Genomic DNA, 23,476 nt, shown 5'->3' with positions numbered 1-23,476 from the left:
TCGTGACTCACAGGTGTAAAGGAAAATGTGTGGTGGGTTTGGCTACAGAAAACTGTTTCCCTGTGACCATCTGTAGCAGCTGTCTGTAAATCTCTCTTTCTTCTTCTTGAACTGTCTGTAAAAGAAAAAGAAAAAATCTTAAAAACACATCCAATGAGGCAAGTGTTTCTCAAAGTAGCATCTAGATTCCCAGAAGCCCTCCCAAAGCTCAGACAGAGTCCTCAAGGTAATTAAGAATTATGGTAGACTAAGGATATTCTAGAAAATGATATAATATATATAAGAGGAGTTTAGTGAAATAAATACCAGACAGTATAGTTCAGAGAATTATGGGGCATATCTGTATATATAAAAGGCTAATATGCAGTGTCCCGTTGGGAGTTCGACCAGGAGACCGGGAGTTTGATTGCTCGCTATGATGTGCACTGACCACCAGGGGGTGGCACAGAACATGGTGGACAACCAGTGGCAGCAGTGGGGCACTGAGGGAGCGAGGGAAAGAGGAGGCAGGAAGGCAGGGAGGCGGCAGATGGGGGAAGCCACATGATGGTGCCTGGTGGTGCACGGGTGGCAAGGGAAGGAGAAGGCGGGGATGCGGGGCGAGGGGAGAACCTGATTGGCCCTGATGACCAGCCAGGCCTAGGGACCCTACCCATGCATGAATTTCATGCACTGAGCCTCTAGTAAGTAAATAATAGTGCAAAGAAGCTATAGGATATGAAACCAGAAGGCCAAAAGGCAACTATTTCTGAGTCAATTGATAAGAGTCCCAGAAATAAAACATTTGAGGGCCTCTAAATTAAGATTCTAACAAAACCCTTGGTTCTTGATACTTGCTAGGATAGTCACAAGGAAGTAATCAGAACAGTCAAGATCTGAGTGCAATATCTTTCTAACAATTTTCTATTCCATTAAATTTTTAAGAATGGTTTTTCCAGAGATGGTTTTCATCTCCAACACATATTTATTTTTCTTAACTCCCAAAACTTGGGAGAAAGCACATGCTCCATAAGATTCATTCATTTATTTATTGACTTAAATACCAACTATGCTCCAGTCAGTAGTTATTGCACTGAAAAAGATCAAGTTCCTGCTCTTATGGAGTTTACCTTACAGTTAAAGGATTGAAAAACAAAACATTAGTCAGTATGAACAAAATTAAAGATAAGAAAATAATAGAAAGTGAAAAAAAAAAAAAATAATAGAAAGTGATGGAGGGGCAACACCGGGAACAGGTAAGACTGCTCTTAAACTGTGACATTTCAACAAAAACCTAAATCAAGGGAGGAAGACAAAGAAATTTATAATAGTATTCCATACAAAGGAATAGCAAATTCAAAAGTCCTGAGACAGGAATGCGCTTTGATGTGTTCAAGGAAGAGCAAGGTCTCTGTGAATCAGAAGAGTAGTAAGAAATGAGGTCACTTAGCCCTGGCTGATTTGGATAGAGCGCCAGCCCATGGACTAAAGCAGGCGTCCTCAAACTACGGCCCATGGGCCACATGCAGGTGTTTTTGCCATTTTGTTTTTTTACTTCAAAATAAGATATGTGCAGTGTGCATAGGAATTTGTTCATAGTTTTTTTTTAACTAGAGTCCGGCCCTCCAACGGTCTGAGGGACAGTGAACTGGCCCCGTTTAAAAAGTTTGAGGACCCTTGGACTCACTAAAGGGTTGTGGGTTTGATTCCGGTCAAGAGCAGGTACCTTGCTTGCAGGCTTGGTCCCCAGCCCCAGTGGGGATGTGTGCAGGAGGCAACAAAAAGATGTCACTATCTCACATCAATATTTCTTTCTGTCTTTCCACTTTCTCTAAATATCAATGGAAAAATATCCTCGGGTAAGGATTAACAACAACAAAAATAGTAATATATATATATATTTTTTTTTTAAGAAAAGAGGTCACTTAGCAGAAAAACAGATTACATAAGGACTTGTAACCATGGTAAAGCACCTATTCTATAGAGATCCCCGAAAGCAATATGCATTCACTAAATGATATATATACCCAGTGTTTTTCTTCCTTTAAATCTTATATACAATTTAATACAAACACCAATCTTCACAAAATAATTATAATACTTTGTGCCAGGGCTAGCAGCATCTTTCACTGTGCCATTTCAATATGCACATAAGCATTTTATTCAGCTGCAAGTGTTTGTTAAAGGCAGAATGAACTAAGCAATGATCTATACAAAGGTAAAAAGAGACTAAATTTTTTCTTGATTTTTTTTGCTACAAATTTGAAATTTGTCACTCCTTCTACTGCCACTCTGAACATCTCTCACTCTGGAATGATTTAAGAACCTCCTGTTTTTCCTGCTTCTACTCTTGCCCTCTATAGTAGAATAGCTAGTGGTTCTTTTATTTATCTTTTTTTTTTAATATATTTTTATTTATTTCAAAGAGAAAGGCAGAGGGAGAGAGAGATAGAAACATCAATGATGAGAATCATTGATTGGCTGCCTCCTGTATGCCCTCTACTGGGGATTGAACCTGCAACCCAGGCATGTGCTCTTGATTGGAATCAAATCCGGGACCCTTCAGTCCGCAGGCCAATGCTCTATCCACTAAGCCAAACTGGCTAGAGCAATAAGTCCTTTTTGTAACTGTTGCTCAGCTCTTATCACATACTCTTGCCAGTTTGCCTATCCTTTTCCTACTATGATTTACTAGTCCTGCCATCCTCTGCTTGAATATTTTAGAATCCAAACCTCAAACCAAAAAAATTTATAGCACTTTTACTAATTCACAAATAATCAAGTCTTGCCACCTAAGAGATCTTCATTACCAAATTATATAATTACTAGTGACATGGTGCACGAAATTTGTGCACGGGGTGGGGGGTGTCCCTCAGCACGGCCTGCACCCTCTCCAATCTGGGACATCCCTCTCGCAATCCGGGACAGCTGGCTCCTAACCTGCTCACCTGCCTGCCTGCCTGATCACCCCTAACCACTCTGCCCACTGGCCTACTCGCCCCCTACTGCCCCACCCCCTGCCAGCCTTCTCACACCCAAATGCCCCCCCTTGCCAACCTGATCGCCCCCAACTGCCCCCCCACTGGCCTGCTCACCCCCAACTGCCCCCCGCCGCCGGCCTGCTCACCCCCAACTGCCCCTCCTGCCAGCCTGATCACCCCCAATTGCCCCCCACTGCTGGTCTGCTTGCCCCCAACTGCCCCTTCCTGCCGTCCTGCTCCTCCCCAACTGGCCCCCCCTGCAGGCCTGATCACCCCCAACTGCCCTCTCCTCCTGGCCTGATTGCCCCTAACCACCTCTGCCTCGGCCCCACTACCATGGCTTTGTCTGGAAGGATGTCCGAAAGGTCTCCTGGTCTAATTAGCATATTACCCTTTTATTAGTATAAGATTATTGACTCCACAATAAATGTAAGCTGCAATGGGCAGGAACCACATCACCAGGTTGTATAACAAAAAAGCACACTAGACTAGACTCCTTCAGAAGACTGAAGTTGCAGGCTAGCTAATTTCTAGTTGTATGACCTCTGATTTTTACTTTTCAAATCTGTAAAATGTGGATATTACCTCATTTCTACCTGTATCACAGGGTTAAACAGATTCAAAACAATAATGCATGTGGAAAGCACACTGGAAACTCTAATGCTATATAAATGTAAGGTCATTATTACTCATTTGTATCTCCACAGCAATCATTACAAAGCTGATGAGATGCATAAAAAATATTTAACTGAACAGGTATAAGCACATTTCCTATAGTATAAATTATCAGCTACATTATATTTACAGAATTTTTTTCCTTTAGGTTTATTGAATAAATCTAACAACCCAACTGTCAAGAGAACATTTTTCTTTTTAGGAAAATCTATGGTCTCAAAGATCTTACTCATAATGAAAGGATAGAAATTATTAGTTGGCTTCTTGATTTTTCCTTTATATTGAGAAAAAATTGTCCTAGTAAGTAAGGGTGGGTATTTAATCAAATCCAGCAAGGTTAACAGTTTTGCCACATGAAACAAGTTTCCAAAGGGTCCAAAAAAGAATTAAGAGAAATAGTTTGATGTATGAGAAGTATTCAGACAATAATGAAGATTATGTCTACTGTCCAACAGGAATAAAAGATGGTAAGAAAAATAATAAAGTCCTATACTAAAATATCTCTTCAATTTCTTTAGAACAGATAACAGCACTCAAAAAGAGTAAGAAAGGAAAACCATAGAAAAGAAAGTAAATGGAATGGTTAATAAACATCTAAATTGGAGGGGAGAAATGGCTGAATGTAGGGAAAGATTCTAACCATAGCTCTTGTTGCAGGTTTTCCTTACCTCTTCTGCTGTACTAACATGTCGCCTCTGAGTTTTCTTGGGGCTCAAAAGGCTTCGACGACATGAACCACTCCAAGATGGACTTGGAACAGATTTAATAGGAAAAGATTTTTCATATGCAGACACATGGCAGTGATGGTTTGACTTTCCTGTAAAACTGTTTGATAATCCACTAAAAAAAACACACACAAAAAAAATGTTTGTAAGAAAATCAAACCCAGTGATTATTTCACTTTCAAGAAATAACAACAACAAAAAAATTAGCAGGTAGAATGACAGATGTACCACTTAAGGAAAATATACAAGAAATGATATATGGGTTGCTGCATCAGGTTCTGCCACCTAAGAGGTCTTCGATTGCCAAACTATATAATTATCAAACACCCAAAATTGTATGTATCAGCTTCAGGATCTATAAGTTCCTTTAGTCAGGAACTACATACTTGTATGGTACAACAGAAAGCATATCATATTAGACCTCTTCAGAAAATCTGAGTTCTAGGTATACTAACATACACAATACACTTCCTTTTTACTCCTCACAACCCCCTGCCCCAAGACCTTTGGAGGGAATTATTTTAAGATTAAATTTGCAGTGATGGATAAAACCAAAGCCTCTCAACAAAGCTTTTAAACTGAATTTTAACATTTCCTAAAACACCAACAGAGGGCTCCCATCCTTCATTAAAAACAACCAGAGGCTTTTATTAGGTTGTACCACTCTCTGTGAAATCTCCTCTGCCTCACTGTTTACCTCCTCTGAAGGAAACTTTGTTTTTGCTTCTCTATATTATTTGCACCCCAAATAATGTGAAAAATTGGCAGGAAAAATAGTTTTGTAAACTCAAACCCAGTCTTATCTCTAAGGACAGGTAAATAATTTAAAAATTTTTTAAATGTGCTCTTTCTCATTTATTGTTACCAAATAAGTCTTAGGTATTTGCTATCAATATAATGAATTTTCTTTTCTTTTTTTTGCTGAGGATGCAAAATAGAGTTACAGAACTGACTAAACTGAATTCAATAAAATCAACTCTTTAAATCAGTATATGTGGTCTAGGCCCAAATGAATCAGACTAGGTCTAAAGAAAATAAGAAAACACATATACTCTAACTCTTCAAACTCTAATGATTTCTATGTGTGTTAGAGTGGAGAAAGGAGCAAGGACTCAGAATTTCAGGAACTGGCTTATTTTCTTAGGATGGGTGGATGCAGCTAGGAAAAGATGGCAAGGGTGATATAATTTGTTTGGTGACGATATAATGAATTCCCCTCACTGTCTTTTGTATTTGTGCCTCCTAGAGAGTATATTGTATCTGTGTTTTTAATAAAAGATTATTTTTTCTAAAGAAACAGTAGAAGGGCATCTTCAAATGCCAGACAGCAAGTGTACTACCAACAATTAACAATGTTGGGTCAGGCACAGAAGTAAGCTTGGACTCCCACTGGCTAAAGTTGTAAGAATGTGAGCATCAAAAAATGATTATAGTGGATTAAAACACACTAAAGCCATAGTGACACTAAAAAAAAATAAAAGAACAAAAAAAATACATTTGAACCACTTGAAGTGGCTATTAAAATAAACTTTCAGTTTTGCTCAGTGGTTAGAGTGTCAGCCCTTGGACTTAGGGGTCCTGAGTTCGATTCCAGTCAAGGGCATGTACCTGTTGCAGGCTTGACCCCTGGCCCTGGTTGGGTGCATGCAGGAGGCAACCAATCCATGTTTCTCTCTCTGTCTCTCCCCCTCCCTTCTACTCTGTCTGAAACCCAATGGAGCCCGGCCAGCATAGTTGATCATTAAGCTATGAACCAGGAGGTCACAGTTCAATTCCTGGTCAGGGCACATGCCCAGATTTCAGCCCAATCTCCAGTACGGAGGGGCGTGCAGGAGGCAGCCAAGCAACGATTCTCTCTCATCATTGATGTTTTTATCTCTCTCCTTCCCTTCCTCTCTGAAATCAATAAAAATAAATAAACTTATTTTGAAAATAGGTAATAAAAAAGAAAGACCTAATCATATATCCTGCCTTCCCAGTAGGAAATGTATTCCAAGGTCACCAAATAGCCCCAGCTAATGAGGAAAAAGAGTTCTCCTTTAGCAGAGTTCCAATTTATAAATGTAGGAAAAAATGATAAAATTAGAAAAATATTATTTCATTAACTCTAGTAAAATTATTATAAGTTCAGAGGAGGCCCAAAGGTACAAACTTCCTGTACTAGAGGACAAAATGATGATGTTATGACAAAGAAATCTGTAAACTCCAAACAAACTTCCTGTTATAAAATGTCATAGGGACGTAATGTATAGCATGGTGAATATAGTTAATAATACTGTATTGCATATTTGAAAGTTGCTAAGATTAGATCTTAAAGGTTCTCCCACAAGAAAAAGAAATTTCTGTAACCATGTATGGTGATTGATGTCAATCAGACTTATTGTGGTGACCATTTCACTATCAAATCATTACGTTGTATACTTGAAACTAATATGCTATGTCAATCATACCTCAATTGAAAAAAAATTGTTACCAGATAAGAGTTATCAATTGAGATTAATAACTATTGGAGTGATATGAAACTGGTCATTCATATAATGCCAAAGTAACATCATTTAGATTATGTTCTAGTCACAAGGGGGACAGAAACCTAACTGTACAAATAAGGACAAGACTATTATCTCTCTAATCCAGAGACCAATCCATTATCACCAATGACAGGAGAACCAGATAGAGCAGGTTTCCTAAATGTGAAGTAAGACAGCATCACCTTTTACTCAAGTCAAAAATCTAGTTTAGAAAAAATACATAGAATAGAGGACAAAATAATGACATTATGATAAAGAAACCTGTAAAATCCAAAAAGTGAGACATTATGCAGGAAAAAAGTCATGCATTAAAAAAAGGGGCTGTTCTAGATTGTAAGAGACTGAAGGGTAATAACTACCAGATGTAATCCTAGATTGGATACTGGTTTGAACAAAATTAGCTGTAAAGGATAGTTTGGGTCAACTAGGAAAACTTAAATATAATTTAGTTAAGTATAAGATAAAATTTACTGAGTGGTAAAAAGGAGATGATTGAAAAAAGATTAACAAAAGAATATGCACAGTATAAACTCATTTTGGGGGGGGAAAAGTATGTGTAAAATGCAGAGAAAAAAGCTGGAAGGATATATACTAAGATATTACAAAGGTGATCTCTGACTAGTGGGAATGTGAGGTTTCTATTTTTTATTTTTGCTTATCTGCATTTTTCAATTTTTTACAAAGCAGATGTACTGTTTTTGCAATAATGTTACTTTAAAAAATAACAGTATGGCATTGTTTAGCAAAAAAAGCAACCTGCCAAGAGATGCAATATCTTTAATGAAGACAAAATGATATTATACATTTCATCATAGTATACACAGCATATATTTTATGCTATGTATGAGTAAGAGATAATGAAAGAAGAGCAAACATAGGAAAAGACTTGGAAAGAAATACATTAAGGGAAGGAGAATGAAATTGTGGGTAGTGGTCATGGGTCTTTAGTTTTATGAGTAATGTTTTAATTTTGTGAATGTATTCATGAATTCAGGTATAATTGTTTAAAATATTAAGAAGTGGGAAGATGATTCTGGGAATACGGACACATGTTTCCAGAGTCCATGTGCTAATAATCATAAAATAAAATAAAAGCCATCTTATTGGTTTCAATCAGCACCAGAAAGCTTAGCCTTGACTAAGCAGGAAATTAAATGATATAACATGCCTAAAACCCATCACCACTGTAAAATTTAAGAAATCATAAATACTATTTTAAAGAAGCAATATTTTACTAATATAATAAAGCGCCTGATGGAAAAGTTTCTAAGCCAAACTTCATCTGCCTTTAATTATCAATATAAATTTGGTGAGAGAATAGGTAGGGCTTACGAAGTTGGGCTAAATAGTAAATAGGAGCAAGTACTTTGTGACTCTATTTTCTAACAGAAATAGCTTATGTCTAGAGGACTAAGGCCATGAGGTACAGAGCTGCCTGGGTTTAAGTAGTCTCTGTTATGTGAGAGCTCACATGTGCTAGTTTCTTTGCTACTGAAGTTGTAGATACTAGTTTTCACTCTGAGGTTCATAATAGCTATATAGATCCTCAAGGGTCCTAATATACTCATATCTACCAAGATTTCCCGCAAAACTCTCCTCTAGCCTGGCCGGTGTGGCAGAGTGGTTGAGTATCGACCCACGCACCAAGAGGTCACCTGATGATTCCCAGTCAGAGCACATGCCTGGTTGCAGGCTCAATCCCCACTAGGGGGTGTGCAGGAGGCAGCTGACTGATGTTGATGTCCTCATCAATGTTTCTATCTCTCCCCCTTCCTCTCTCTAAATCAATAAAAATATATCTTTAAAAAGCTCTCTCCTTTAATAAGATTTGGCTGTCACCAAAATTCAGCACCAAGTAAATTAAATGTTGAAAGTTAAAATGGACTTGTCCATATCTCTATGGTTTAAAGTTCAAAAATGGTGTTACTCTTTTAAAATACCAATGTAACAACTACCTTATAGCCATTTTCTCTTATATTGCAGAAAGGGCTTATGACCTAAGCAGCCAGAGTACCTACCTTGAGGTCTTTCGGGTTTCGAGGTAAAGACTTCGGCTGTTTCTTGATTTTTGTGAAGTTGCACCTGATGCTGGAGTAGAATTTCTCCACTGGCCATTTGCACTCTGGCCAAAGGTTCTTAAGTCTCCTGAGCCAAGAAAACTGTCTGAGGAAGGTTTATCTAAAGAATAAAAGTTTGAATAAATTAAATACCTACTGTGGTTCTCCATTTGACTGCAACCACGTCCAACATTGAATTCTAAAGCAATGTGGCATATTACCATGTCTCTCATGGAAGATCCCAGTCTCAACTGCCAGTAAAGTCTGCAGTAAGGGAACTTCTACAAACTATAATTGATTCAGCCATACTAACCTGAAAATTGTTGAAGGAGCTGAATCCTGCCACAGCCATGTGCCTTATCTGCATCAATGTGACTCCGTGGTGTCCACCAAAAGTCAACATTTTACCCCAACTATATCTTGCAAGCACTCCCAGGCCTGGGCCTGAAAGAAGGTAGGCCAGACCAGTAAGAAAGCAGGTGGAGGGCCGAGAATTGTAATTCAAATGAACAACAGTTATTGCTTAATAAGCAGCTGGTATCTCCTGTTTTTAATTACCATGTTCACAACTCAGAGGCTCTCTCTAAGAGCAGAGATAACTTAATTGCTGCTTATTCTGGTCAGTTTATGGCAAGAATGACCCATCATGTTCATCTGGTTCTGATATGGTATCTCAGTCACTTAATGTCATAATCAACAGACATATCAATACTCCAATGCTTTCTGCTGCAATCAGGCTAAGTGAGAACTATTTGTTTGTTTGTTTTTTGAATTTTCTGACTTGTGGCTTACAAGCAAGGATAATAAATTTTTTTCAGTTGATTAGGATTATCAGAATTCAGGGTAAGTAAGATATAAAAAAGCAGCAGTCAGGGTGATTCACCAGTGGATAAACCTAATCTAATAATTGAATTTACTTTTAAAATGAATGTCCCAAAAAATGTATACACACACTTTGAAGAATTATAAAGGCAGTCTTTACTAAAATACATTTCTTTTTCAAAATTCAACTTAAAGTGTGTATACATTTTTTTTGACACCCTGTATTTCCAAGTTTCGGCTAAGAACAGAATAATTTCTATACCTTCCTCTCCTAATCATCAAGACTGGACAATTTACATGCCTTCAAAATAACTTCAGATGTTAGGCTATGGAACTCTGCGGAGCATCAGTGGAAAAACGAGAATGGTAATTCTCTGCTTCCTAAAATTTTTGCTCTGTCAATATCACATTGAAAATCCTCTTTCAAAGCATATTACTATCAGACTTTTAACATTACACATTTATGTTATTTAAAATATTTAATGTAGCCTTTGTATGAAAGCTGACAAAAATATAAGTTTTGTATTGTATTGTGTGTGTTTTTTCCAGTTGATCAAGATTATCAGGATTTAGGGTAAATAAGATATACAAAAAAGCAGCAGTCAGGGTGAGTGATATTAGTACCAGTTGATTCACCAGTGGATAAACCTAATCTAATAATTAAATTTACTTTCAAATTGAATTATAACTTTTCTCCTTTGTAAGCATTACCTATGCTTAGCATCTATTACCATTACTTTTAAGATAGAGACATGAGGCTAATGAAAATGAGTCTCATTAAAGGACCAGAAAATTATCTTCAAATTAAATGCAATGTAGTAACAATAGACATTTCTGTCTCCCATACTTTTTTGCTAAAATTTGATTAGGGAATGATCTCACTAGAGATGTCTACCAAAAAATGAAAATTACCCTGAACAGGTGTGAAATTTGAGATTAAGGGATAAACTAGAGTAGCCTTCTCAAGGGCATGTGACAGAGACTTCAGCTTTAAAATGCCAGGGGAATGCACAGAATGAAGCAGTCTGTTTAACCAGAATAAGGTGGTTCCATCTTTACTCAATGAAATCACTGAACAGTCCTCTATTGCTGATGTGACCAAACAAAGATACAGACGGACCAACGGTATTGCAGACCCCCATTTTTTTGGTGATGATTTAGCCTGGTTTTCTGTCATCATTAAGAAATGAGACTGCCTATGCCACAAATAAGATTACTTATCACATGTATATAAAACTATAAGGAAATATAACCAAATTTTAATTTTGGTTGTGTTCTAATAAAATGATGAGTATTTTCCTACTTTATTAATTCTCTATAAGAACAGGCAACATTTTTATGGGTATCTTGAAAAAGTGTATCAGCCAATCACTTACTATGAAAGTAACCGAACAGTTAAGTAGTTCCTGCTTTCCTTGGGATTTATTTAAATATAAATAGCAGGATGCTTTAAATCATTTCATCTACTAAATGCCAGGTTGGCAACCTAATTTAACATATTTTCTAAAGAGAAGACATTGATAAAGATTCTAAGCATGAGCCAAATCATTTCACCTTACTCTTCTTTGTTTAGGGTTTAAAATGTTGTAATTTTCTATTCATTATACTCTTAATCAAGAGGTCCTGAAGTCTGACCAGCACTAAGTTATTAAAATGAAAGTGCTGCGTTTTTTCTGTTTTCCAAAATTTTTTTTAATATCAATGTTTTTAATAGTCAAATCTTAAATGGATTAAGAAGTAGATTTTTTTAAAGTTGATATGCCTCTCTGTCACATGCCCCTGAGAAGGCTACTCGTATATCAAGAGTCAGATCCAGTAAAGCAATAAACAGAAAGCTCCAGACCCTACATTCTAAAGTTTGGGATTTTCCTGTGTTTATTTTCATTTTGGTGAAGGAAAGGATAGCAAGGTGACAGAGGAGACAAATACCAATACAGTCAGAATGAGAAAACTAAGGCAGGTAAACTTAGGACCCTAGTCTAGCCCAATTAAGAGGTAAAGCTCAAAGTGACTGACCACAGAAACCAATGTGGAGATGATGAGAAAATAATACATCCAAAGGAGATTGCAGAGACAAAATTCTGTAGGACATGCAATGAACTGGAATGGGTATGGCAAAGAAAGTTTTAAAAAGTACACGATAGAAAGTAAATTTAAATGAAAGACTTTATTATAAGAAAAAGGTATATAGACCCTTGACATTCAGGATTTAAAATTCTGATTGTTAGACAGTGATCTTAGAGGTCTTGTAGATAAGGACAAATACAGGAAAAATGTAACTCTCAAAAATCATGTAACTGAGATAAAAGCCAGGAATTTGGCCAAATATCACTATAGTCAAGAACATGATGATTTGAGATGAGTTAAGGACGAGTTGAATTATAGGAGATTGTGAATATAATTTTCTCTATAAAACTGTTTATTATTGAGCAATTATTTTTAACTAAAAGCAAATATTCTGTCCAATGATAAATCAGCATGTGAAATTACAAGGAAACACAAACTGAGTTCAAACGAAAATATTAATGATCTGATTTCATTATCCACTCAACTACCCTTCCCCTAGGATTAATAATGAGCTATCAAACCAGCTTTCAGGTTCTTTGCTCATCAGGAAGGATTTTTCAATAATAATGATGACTGCCCTGGCTGGTCTGGCTCAGTGCTTAGAGCATCAGCCCATGGACTGAAGGGAGGCAGGTTCGATTCTGGTCAACGGCAGGTACCTTGGTTGCAGACTCCATCCCTGACCCCAGTCAGGGCTCGCACGGGAGGCAGCCAGTTGATGTCTCTCTCTCTCACATCGATGTTTCTCTGTCTCTCCCTCTCCCTTAAACTCTCTCTAAAAATCAATGGAAAAATATCCTCAGGTGAGGATTAACAAAAAAACAATAAGAAGAATCATGACAACTGATTTTCTATACAAATTATGCACATACTATGTGGAGACCATTTCCCATCCCAGTAGAGGAAATCCAGTGCCCAGGATAAATTACCACCCACCTAAATGACATTTAAATATAATATAAATCTAAAAGAGCATCATACTAACGTCTTTTTAGGGGAGGAGATCTCATCTTGCTGACAAAGAATCCTGAGGAAGCCAAATAACAACAATAATTATTACTTGCATTTCATACTTATTATCTGTTTATCCTTATAAAAATCTCACTGAGGCAGGTTCAGTGGTATTACTAATATTCCCATATTTGTGATAACATGGGGAGATTGAAAAGACATAGGAAAACACATCTTCCTGGGTCATACTGCCAGAGGAGGCTAACGAACAAAAATTCTTCATTTCCCCAAGACAGAACCAGAAGATCTTTGGAAGTCCAAATCTTAGGAAGGGGAGATGCAAAGTCAGGCAGACCAGGGGCTAGAATAGCCTAGAGAATGCTGACTTCTGTCATGGATCACAAGTTGAATAGGCAAGCCCTTAAATACGCAAGCATGGCTGTGGCAGGTGCTAGATAGAGACATGTAGTTAACATTTCCTGCCCTGATGGAGGGATACACTTGGGCAGAAATAAATTTTCAGAGTTCATGGTTTCAAGTAGAATTGAAACAGGCTAACTTTGAGCTTTAAATCAATAAAACAAATAACCTTTACATCACACAGACATATCTAAAAAAACACACACAAAATTGTAGTGCTTATTACAATGTTATAATGAACAAGTAGGAGAATGGATTTCAAAACAGCTTTTCCATTAAAAAATATTTAATCGAGACTAGATCAGTAAAGTATCATAGCAACAACATACACATACAGAGATACACAGCTTACTAAAATGATGTGTTAGTGGAGAAAATACTATTTTGCTTTTGACAGACAATGCTTTCACTTTTACAGATGGTAAACACAAATGATACACTAGGAAGAAATCTGAAAGGTATGAAGGTCTTGACTCCAAGCAATGTATCATACCTGAATAATAATTTGGACTATAAGCTGCACTTCTTGTAGAACATGTATAAGATCCATCCAAATTTTCTTGCCTGGAAGGTAATATCTAAACAAAACAGAAGATTTTTCTGAAATCACATTCTGACAATAAAATGTAGTAAGAATTTATACTAGAAAAAAATGTATCATTAAACAAGATTATGACCTATTTCAGAATTCAATACAGGGTGGGGCAAAATTAGGTTTACAGTTGTGAGCACATGAAACAGTTTATTTTTGTATTATTATTTATTAATTATTGTGTTATTTTCCATATGAACCTACTTTTGCCCATCCCTGTATAACTAATTATATTTATACGTATTATAAATTAAACAACATACTACTAAGTAAGAATGTCAGAATGAACAGACAATCTGATAAAATGAGGCTTCAGGGGGGAAAAAAATAGGTAAAATATCCGTTATACAACTTAATTCAAAAAATGCTCATGAGAAGGTAACTATGCATTTAGTATTTCCTGTTCTGAAAACCAGTGTATCATATATCAAAAAGGCAAACAAAATCAATCTGACTTTGATTTTTTTGAAAACTTAACAGAGTTTTTAATCAGGGGTGGTGCTGCACACCAGTATAAATCTGGAAATGCATGAATACATATTCAGTTATTAAAATAATTATTGGGGGCAGATGTTACAGGTATTTAGTACACAGGTGCCAAGGATGCTAAACATTCTGCTATGCTCAAATCAGATTCACACAGCAAAGAATCACCTTATTCAGATTAGTAATGGCTTTCCTACTGAGAAAGACTGCTTTATTAATATTGCTCCTCAAACTTTAATGTGCATATAAATCAGCTGGAGATTTTTAAAAATGTAGATTCTTATTCAATAGGTATGGGGTGAAGCCTGAAATTCTGCATTTCCAACAAGCTCCCAGGTGATGCTGATGCTGCTGGTCCTTTGAGAATATAAGCTTTACAGCATGGAAAAATCTCAGAGCTGCTGTATATTTACAAATATACACACCCCATTTAATGCTCAGCAATTTTAAGATACAGTTTAAAACAACACAGATCTAGGTACTGATAATTGTAAAATTCAGAGAAATAACAAAGAGTTTTCTCAAAGGTACTGTTGTCAAAGAACTCATGCATAGTCTGGTTCTTGTCTTAACTTTAATATATCAAACAGAATTTCAAACATTAGAATCACTGATTCTAAAAAGGTTATATGCTGTATATGTTTTTACTTTTGAGTTTGCCATTAAACTACATAAGATGAAAACTTAAGCCAAAATAATTCATTAACAGACAAAAGAAAATTATTTCTAACCTGATGGTCAGACAGTGAAAGCTGGTCCTCTGGAAAACCTGTTTGTGACAGGAGATGGGTTTTGAATATGGAGTTGTGGTTCACTAAAGTTACTTCTCCAGCATCCATCCTCATCCTATCAGTAATATCATCTGGAGAAAGAGTCCGGATTAGTTCAAGTCACATTGTGCTTTAATAACTACTTTACTATACACCAGTCTTTTCACTTAATAAAAATAATTCCCAGCCCTGGCCGGGTGGCTCAGCTGGTTGGAACATCAGTCCATATACCAAAAAGGTTGCAGGTTCAATTCCCATTTGGGGTAATTACGAGAGGTAATTGATCGATTTTTATCTCACACACTGAAGTTTCTCTTTCTCTCTCTCCCTCCTTTTCTCTCTCTCTAAAAATCAATAAAAACATGTCCTCGGGTAAGGATGATAACAATAATTCCCAAAGACCAGCCATGCAATTAAATAAGATCTCGCCGTCATAAATAACCACTGGTAAGAAATCTCAAAACTGTCAAGAGTTAAATGCAAAATTTCAAAATAAAGAAATTTTTGAATGTTTTAACTGTAGAAAAAATTTCAATTATAAAAAGAATGGAGAAAAATTTCACAATTCAAAAAACAAACACTAGTTAACAGTAGTTTATTTCTTCTGTTTTAATTCAAAAAGTGCTTTAAAAGTTAATCAACCTAAAAATGTTCTGCCAAAAGCAACATTTATTCATATGGCTCTTAACAGACATCAGCTCAATCACTGTAATATTATGGCAGAACCTTACTTTACAACCATTTTTTGAGAACTTTGTTACTTTTTTATAAAATAGTAGAATTGAAACAAATAATAAAGGAACTCAATGACTTATCATATCAGCAATGAGAAAAAAGGGAAACAAATGACAGAGAGAAGGTACACAAAGCAAAAGGGAAAAACAGAAACGAGAGAGAGGACCAATGTGAATTTAAAAGGAGCAAATATAATGTTGTAAGATCTAACTGTATATATTTTCAATATACTCTTTTTTAAAATTTTTATTGATTTTAGAGCTACAAGGGAGGGGGAGAGAAACACCAATTTATTGTTCCACTTACTTATGTATTTACTGGTTGATTCCTGTATGTGCCCTAACCATGGATCAAACCCACAACCTTACTGTATCGGAATGATGCTTTAAATCAGAGGTGGGAAACATCCAGCCCTTGGGCCCTATAAGGCCCCCGAAATCACTTGGTCTGGTCCTGCCAAGGCATGAGGGGTGAGTTAATTAAATGTTTGACTAAATATAGCAGGCTAATTTTTAAGATGATAATTTTGTATGGCCCGAGAATATTATAAATATCCAAATGGCCCATGGCAGAAAAAGGTCCCACACCCCTGCTCTACTAGTAAATGATGCTCTAACCAACTGAGCTACCCAGCCAGGGCTCCCAATCTATTCTTAATTTGGCTACTAGTCTTGACCTTATATTGACCCCCTTTACAGACATAAAGTACTGCGAATAGTGGAAAATGTTCCAGTCACAATTGTCAGAGCCACTAGCTAAATAAAACTTAAAATGTACCTTAATCAAATTATTTCTCATATAGAAGGAAATATAATATTTCCGCAACCTTTTGGAAATACTAAAGGACAAGGACTCTGGAACCAGGCTGCCTGAGTTTAAATCCTGGCTCTGCCAGTTATAGTTGTGTGACCCTAGGCAAGTTTCTTAACCTCTGTGTGTAAGTTTCCTCGTCAATATAATGGCGATAATAACAGTGCCTATTTTATAGGTACTATAGATACCCTTATAAGATGATTGTAAATTAAATAAATACATATTAAGTAATTAGAACAGGGCCTAGCACATAGTAAATGTCTGCTGGTGTGTATTATTTGGCTTTTTCAATACAATGAATGAGAAAATACTTCCAAACAATGCTATAGACAATGTCTCAACTAAAAGAAAATTGTTTGGTATACTGTATTACATAATTAAGATCTCCCTTAAAATTATTAAGCACAAAAATGCAAATATTAAAAATGTTAAGAAAACCCATTCTTCCAATTCAGCTTAACTAATCAGAGTAACTACAACTAGAAGGACTGAATGACCACTTCATAATCAGTCTTACCCATGTCAGGTCTTTTCACATCACTGACTTCAGCAGAAATACAAAGTCCTGTAAAAGAAGGCAGAAAACAGAAAGGTTATACACTGAAATATCTTCTTCATTTAATTATAAAACAGGAAACCACTCAGAAGTGAAATTTGTGTTTTTAGTGGAGAAAAATATAAGATGATAAGGAGAGTTGACTTGATGGGAAGAAAATGAGAACTATCACTAGCCTGAGGTATTTCTAAACATTTCTACAATCTGTGCTATACTAAACAGCAATTATGGACTACCCACAGAATCACAGAATATTACATCAAGAAGCAAGTTAGGAGAGCCAACCCTTTGTACATTCATTTGCATTTGGTCATAAAGTTGACTAGTGACTACAATGAAATTCCCAACCCTATGCTCTTGCTATTATCTCATGCTAAACTATTTCATAAACAAGTGATAGATCTTGTGGTGTTCCTATTAAGACTTGTCTTCCATACAGGTCTTATTCAGTAGCCAAACATAAAGCTACTAATATTCTGAGGACAGTCAAGGAATGTCCCAGTAGTACTAACTACTTTCTCCTCATAGTTATTCAAACTGCTAAAATTCAAAGCTCTTTGGCCTATATGAAATTACTTTCTCCTCTGATGGATCTAATTTTCCCAGAAAAGGAAGTTAAAAGCTTAACTGCTTGGGACTAGGTTAATAAACATACCCTTGGCACACATACTTCTTGGCAGATTTCCAAGAGAAGACTAGGCATGATAATAGTCACACTTATATTATTCACAATCCTATCACCATTATTCTTAAAAAAGATTGAATACTTCATCAACTACAGATTGGTAACAGGTATTCTCTATGATCACAACGAAGTGCACACACAAAGAAAGGCTGCTTCAGCAAACAAGAAATCAAAGAATTTGAGAGATTATGTCCAGAGAGTTTAAGTGACTTGCCGAAAATCACACAGATGGAGTAAAGGAAAAACCAAAACCCAGGTATCCTGACTTCCAAGCAAATGTGATTTTCAACAAACATCACAAAACTTCTCATCCTTTAACATATCCTCAGTTCAAGGACTCATCCACTTTAGCAATATAAAAGCAAGCCCTAGCTAATTCTAGGGAATCTATTCTGTTTTATGATTTTAATAACTAAAGCCCTAAATTTACATTTTCATGCAAATATATCCAGCTTCTTCAGTGTGCTTATGGTACTTTCATTTTGCCATTTTGCAGTTGCATTGGGAGAAGGGACATTTAACCCAAGATTCAACATGAAATGCTGGATCTGGAACCTTTGGTGCCACCAAAATTCTTAAAGCATAAACATTTTTTTCTTTTAAGAAAAGTATTCTAATAACTAATTTCCTAGTTCACATTGGTCATTTATTTTACTGAAAGAACATAAACAGTTACAGATATTAATGTGAAGTCAATTTAGTAACTGAACAGAAGATAACAGGAAATCTGAAAGAAAAAAATGGCAAAGTCCTGACAGTAACAGAATGTTAAGAAGTGTGATAAAACATTTATATGCTTACATACATGCAAAGAGGTGATTATAAGAGAATGTTTAGAGCTATGAAGTTACTAGAAAGTACATAAAGAACTACTGTACAATTAGCTTTAGCCAGGGCCAAGATGTGGTTAGAACCATTTATGATATGAAAAGGGTGTGGAGCATAACCGGTTTGGCTCAGTGGATAGAGCGTCGGCCTGCAGACTGAAGGGTCCCAGGTTCGATTCCGGTCAAGAGCATGTACCTTGGTTGCAGGCATATCCCCAGTGGGGGGTGTGCAGGAGGCAGCTGATCAGTGTTTCTCTCTCATCGATGTTTCTAATTCTCTATCCCTCCCTTCCGCTCTGTAAAAAAATCAATAAAATATATTTTTTAAAAAGAAAAAGAAAAGGGTGTGGAAGTGATCATGTGACTCACCCTACTTTGTGCTCTGGAAAACTTTGTATATGATACAGTTTGTACTATATCATCATGTTTTTGTTTTTGATATTTTTACATGTATTCTCTCCCAATTAGACTCTAACACCTAAAACACTTTAACACTCTAACACCTTATACACTAAGAAACTTCTTGCACACACAAACATTTACTGTATACCAATTACATACAAGATGTTGAGGATAAGAAGAATAAAAACTGGTCCCTGCTGCTGAGAAGATCACTGTCTACTGGGGGAAGTAAGATCCATAAATGTATATTTATAGCAAGACAATAAAGCTAGTAAGATTAGTTGATGTGGGAGTCAGGTAAAGGAAAGACTTCCAAAGCAGTAGTTAAGAGTTACATCATCTTAGCCTGAAGTAGCAGAACCTGTTTTTTAATCCATTTGCTCCCTCTAGATTTATCTCATCAGATGGGTGATATGAAGACCTTGTTAATTGTAATCAGATAAAAATGAATGAGGCTTCCAAAATGAAACTAGAGCCCTAGCCGGTTGGGATATATTAATTGTAATCAGGTTAAAAATGAATGAGGCTTCCAAAAATGGAACTAGAGCCCTAGCCGGTTTGCTCAGTGGCTAGAGCTTCGGCCAGCCGATGGAAGGGTCCCGGGTTCGATGCCCATCAAGGGCAGGTACCTCGGTTGCAGGCTCCTCCCCCGCCTGGGCCATGGTCAGGTGTGTGCAGGAGGCAACCAATCTATGGTTTCTCTCACATGGATGTCTTCCACTCTCTCTAAAAGATCAACGGAAAAATATCCTCAGGTGAAGATTAACAAAAACAAAAAACAAAAAAAAGATTAATTCTTTAAATACACACAGAAAATGGAACTGGAGGGGGGGGGTGGGCAAGGTAGGGAATCTCTAAATTGGAAGAAAGTTAAGGAATCATGCTTAAAGAGATGCTTAAAGTTTCACTATAAATGTAATTCCCAATTTAGTGTAATTTATCTTTCAATAGGCATCCTTAACACAAATTATCTTTATAAAGAATAAAGGTCCGGTCTATTCCATCCAAAATGCCCAGCAAGAACCCTAAGTCAAATGGTTGGCAGGCTATAAAAGGTTTTACATCAATTTTATAAGAATCACCACCACCCAAAATTATAATAAGTGCACCAAACGTGAAGTGAAATGACTTTAACAAGGCTGACTTGAAAGTGATAAAGGAGCAAGTTATTGGCAACAAGATAGTGCAAACACTGCAGAGGCAGCGATAAACAGAAATCACCAAGCTCAAGAGAGCTGGGCATATATCCAGAGACCACGTTAGGGCACACCGAGAGAGAGACGGCTCAAGCGAATTACCAGAAGGCGATGAGCCAGGGAAGCGAACCGAGGCAGGTAAGGGGGTTTTCATAGCCTGGGCGGCAGGGTCCAGACGTTTCTTTCTGGTGGTGGCACTAGCGATCTCACATCTCGGGGAGATACCACAGAGTAAACGAGTTGGAGAAATGTTTACGCGAGACGCAGAAGTAGCCGAGAAATACCACTCAGGTCTCAAGGAAGGCGGGAGAGGAAGCAGGTGTTAAAAAAAAAAAAAAAAAAGCTGCTCTTCCCGGCGAAAACAGCCTCCCCGTGAGATGACCCTGCTCTGGCGGGAAAAGCTCCGAAATCCCAACCGGCCTGTTTCCCCACAAGGAGAGCTGGGCGCTGAGACGGGGGCTGCCGTAATGGCAGGGAGACCGCCTCCCCGCCGCCGAAGAGGAAAAGGCCTGAAGGAACGGCTCTGGGAGCCTAACGGCCGCCGGCCAGGTCGCCGGTGGACAGCTCCGGGGAGGAGAGGTGGTCCCAGGGGGCGGGGCAGAGGAAACAGCGCCGTCCCCACCGCCGTCCTCGCTTCCGCCCAGCGCGGCCCAGGTTGCGGGGCCCGGAGCAGCACAACTTCCCGGCCCAGGATCCCTCCATCCTCCCCCTCCCCCAGCTTCCCGCCGCCACTCACCGAACCGGAACCGGCTGCTATACGAAGGGGTTTCCGGCCGGGCGCGGAACGCAAAACCCGGGAACGGCCGCGAACCGGAACCGCCTCCCCGACACCGGAAGAGCCGCTCGGTGGCTGAGGAAGAAGGGGGTTGGGGCGGGAGGTCAAAGAGCACAGCGAAGTACCGAGGAACGCCTGCGCAGTGTGGCGAGGCTCCGAAACCTAGGAAGCATCTAAGGCTGTAGTCATAATTTCTCTGATCTTTCAGTTGGGGCTTTTTCTTGTTCCCGGAATACTGTTAGTGTGCCTTTCGTCCTTCGCTTTTCTCTGTTCCCCCGACCCCCTCACCCGCCGTCTTCTGGTTCCGGTGGGCGATTATTGCTTACAGCTCCGGTTTCCATGGCAGCCTCCTCCGTGGCCTTTCATCTGCTGGAACCTGTTGCCACCTTGGCAGATCTAGACCTGAGAGCTAAATCCAGCTCAGGCTATATTGTGTTTTGAGAATCACAGAACGTTAGTGATTGTAGATGACTTTTGGAGATAGTTTAATCTAACAGTTTCAGAAAAGTGAAATATTTTCCCAAAGTTATAAAGTGTGTAGCAGATCTGGGATTAGGAAATAAGTCTCTTAACTTGCAGTCCTGTACTCTGCACCATATGATGCTTGATTGGCCATTAGGGGAAAGGAAAAAAAAAGGGGGGGTGGGGGGGGGGAGAGTTTAGGATTGGTATAGGTTATATTCTAAACATGTGGAAACGTCCAGAACTCTTGTGGAGTTTGAAACAGGGGTGTAGGTGTGAGGAAAGCTATTGGGATCTACCAGAGATCTACTTTTCTAAATAGAGGGAAGGACCAAAGGGTCTGTCCTCTGAAGAACTAAATGGCCCTGGTGGTGTTCCTGTGACTGAATTGATTAACCTGTAATCTGTGCCATCCTTTTTTTTTTTTTTCTTCAGATAAAATATTGTAGGTTTATTTAAATGTGCCATACTTTTTAAGAGAAAATAATGGAGAGAAATATGTTTGTTCATTCAGCTTTGGGGGCCTGTCTAGAAACCTAGGAGAAATGCTCCTGAGTAGGAACTCTAAACCCAAATGATAGCCATAGTCTGAGCTCAGACTTGAAGAATGGAAGCCTCTGGAGGCCCCCAGCCTCTTACCTACTCTTAGCAGCTGGGAAAGGAGTGCTTGCCGAGTTCAGGGGATCTTGCTCTGACACATGTACAAAAGTAGATTCTTTGTATCACTTCGTAGGTTGATCACTGTCAGGTCATAAGTCCTGTTAGTAGTGAACATACCTGGTCTGTGTCACTTTTGTTCATGTTAATCACTTCACAAATCTGTTTGTTCGGATTAAACTCTCTCTATTTCTAGGAGTCAGCCATGCATAAAGAGGAATTGCATCTGAAATTTTTCATGTGTGTGATTCAATCTCGCCAATTAGTCAGGACTCCTCAGAGAACAGGTACCTTTGTCTCTTGAATGGAGGCTCCATACAGGATGTGAGACTTACTAATGTAAATGCAGGCTTTAGGGGTCAACTGACTTATTTATTCCATGATAAAATATTTGTCACTCAGTCATTTTATTTTCCTGGTACAAGTATCAGGTGAGATTTTGGCCTGATATGTGCAGATAAGCCCTAGGCAGATGAGGAGGAATTGGGAATTGAGAGAGAATGAGATTTATAGTGCACGAGCTAGTAGTTGATTTCTTGTCCTTTGTGAATTATTTTAATCTTTCTAGGCTCATCTGTGGGAGGCCTTGTTCCCATTGTAATTGATACTCCAAAAGTTGTAAAATAAAGAGTCTCAAAGAAAATTGGCTTTCTCTTCGACCCCAGTCTCAAAGAATCTAGTTACGTTTTCTGCTTTTCCCCATTTGTATCAAAGGAGTAGAACCTTTTTGAGATAAGATAGTTGTTGAGAAGAGTCATTACTTTTCTAATTTTTCACTGGATTTATGGGGAAAAGGCCTTGGATAGCCAAGAGGCATAGAGAAAGTAAAAGTGAATAAGGAGCACTCCCTTTCCTGAATCTCACCTTGAGGGTGACCTAAAGATGTTGTTTCTCAGCTGAGGAAGCTTCAACTTCCAGCATGCTCATACAAAAGCCACCTGAGGCAGATGTTTTGAAGAGTCTAGACACTATGGATGATCCAGACACCATGGAAGGCATACCTATTTTCGCAAATGGTGAGGCGTGTGGTTAAACAAGGGGGAGGAATGTGGAAAGGAGTATTGGAAAGTGAAAAGTTTATGCATAGCATTATATTTTAGGATACATCTACCAAATTTGAATTATGAGTTAAAACACAAGGGATTGAGAGAGAGAGAGTGAGAGAGAGAGAGAGAGAGAGAGAGAGAGAAATAGATAGATATCATCTTGGGAACTTTAGAAAGAGGGACAATTCTCTCAGAATAATTGCTTGGTTTAGTCAATAGTTAAGTCAATTGGTGCCCTTATAATTGTAAGCTACCAATCTGGTTTATCC

At 37.9% G+C, this 23,476-nt stretch overlaps 2 protein-coding genes across 4 annotated transcripts in view; one reads left to right on the top strand and one right to left on the bottom strand.

Moving 5' to 3' along the window:
* Positions 1-20,997, bottom strand: part of SENP1 (SUMO specific peptidase 1) — a 49,621-nt gene extending 28,624 nt beyond the window's left edge. Inside the window, exons 1-7 of the mRNA XM_028144269.2 lie at positions 20,370-20,997; positions 17,119-17,166; positions 15,015-15,145; positions 13,699-13,783; positions 8,907-9,066; positions 4,304-4,475; positions 12-115 (exon numbers count right to left, since the gene is read on the bottom strand). Coding sequence (XP_028000070.2) covers positions 12-115; positions 4,304-4,475; positions 8,907-9,066; positions 13,699-13,783; positions 15,015-15,145; positions 17,119-17,166; positions 20,370-20,421 — 752 coding nt within the window. The 5' untranslated portion in view covers positions 20,422-20,997. The remainder of the gene's footprint in view (positions 1-11; positions 116-4,303; positions 4,476-8,906; positions 9,067-13,698; positions 13,784-15,014; positions 15,146-17,118; positions 17,167-20,369) is intronic.
* A 241-nt stretch (positions 20,998-21,238) lies between these two features.
* PFKM (phosphofructokinase, muscle) overlaps positions 21,239-23,476 on the top strand; it is a 44,023-nt gene continuing 41,785 nt past the window's right edge. For 2 of the 3 annotated variants that reach the window (XM_054719126.1, XM_008140607.3), the window contains exons 1-3: positions 21,408-21,495; positions 22,358-22,448; positions 23,058-23,177. In XM_054719126.1, the coding sequence (XP_054575101.1) occupies positions 22,367-22,448; positions 23,058-23,177 (202 nt within the window). In that variant the 5' untranslated portion in view covers positions 21,408-21,495; positions 22,358-22,366. Of the gene's footprint in view, positions 21,280-21,407; positions 21,496-22,357; positions 22,449-23,057; positions 23,178-23,476 lie in introns of those variants that run through there. The other variant, XM_054719125.1, reaches the window with a different exon arrangement.

The sequence above is a fragment of the Eptesicus fuscus genome, chromosome 7 (assembly GCF_027574615.1).
Source record: "Eptesicus fuscus isolate TK198812 chromosome 7, DD_ASM_mEF_20220401, whole genome shotgun sequence".
In the NCBI taxonomy this organism is placed as follows: Eukaryota; Metazoa; Chordata; class Mammalia; order Chiroptera; family Vespertilionidae; genus Eptesicus; species Eptesicus fuscus.
This window is presented reverse-complemented; position numbering and strand designations above follow the sequence as displayed.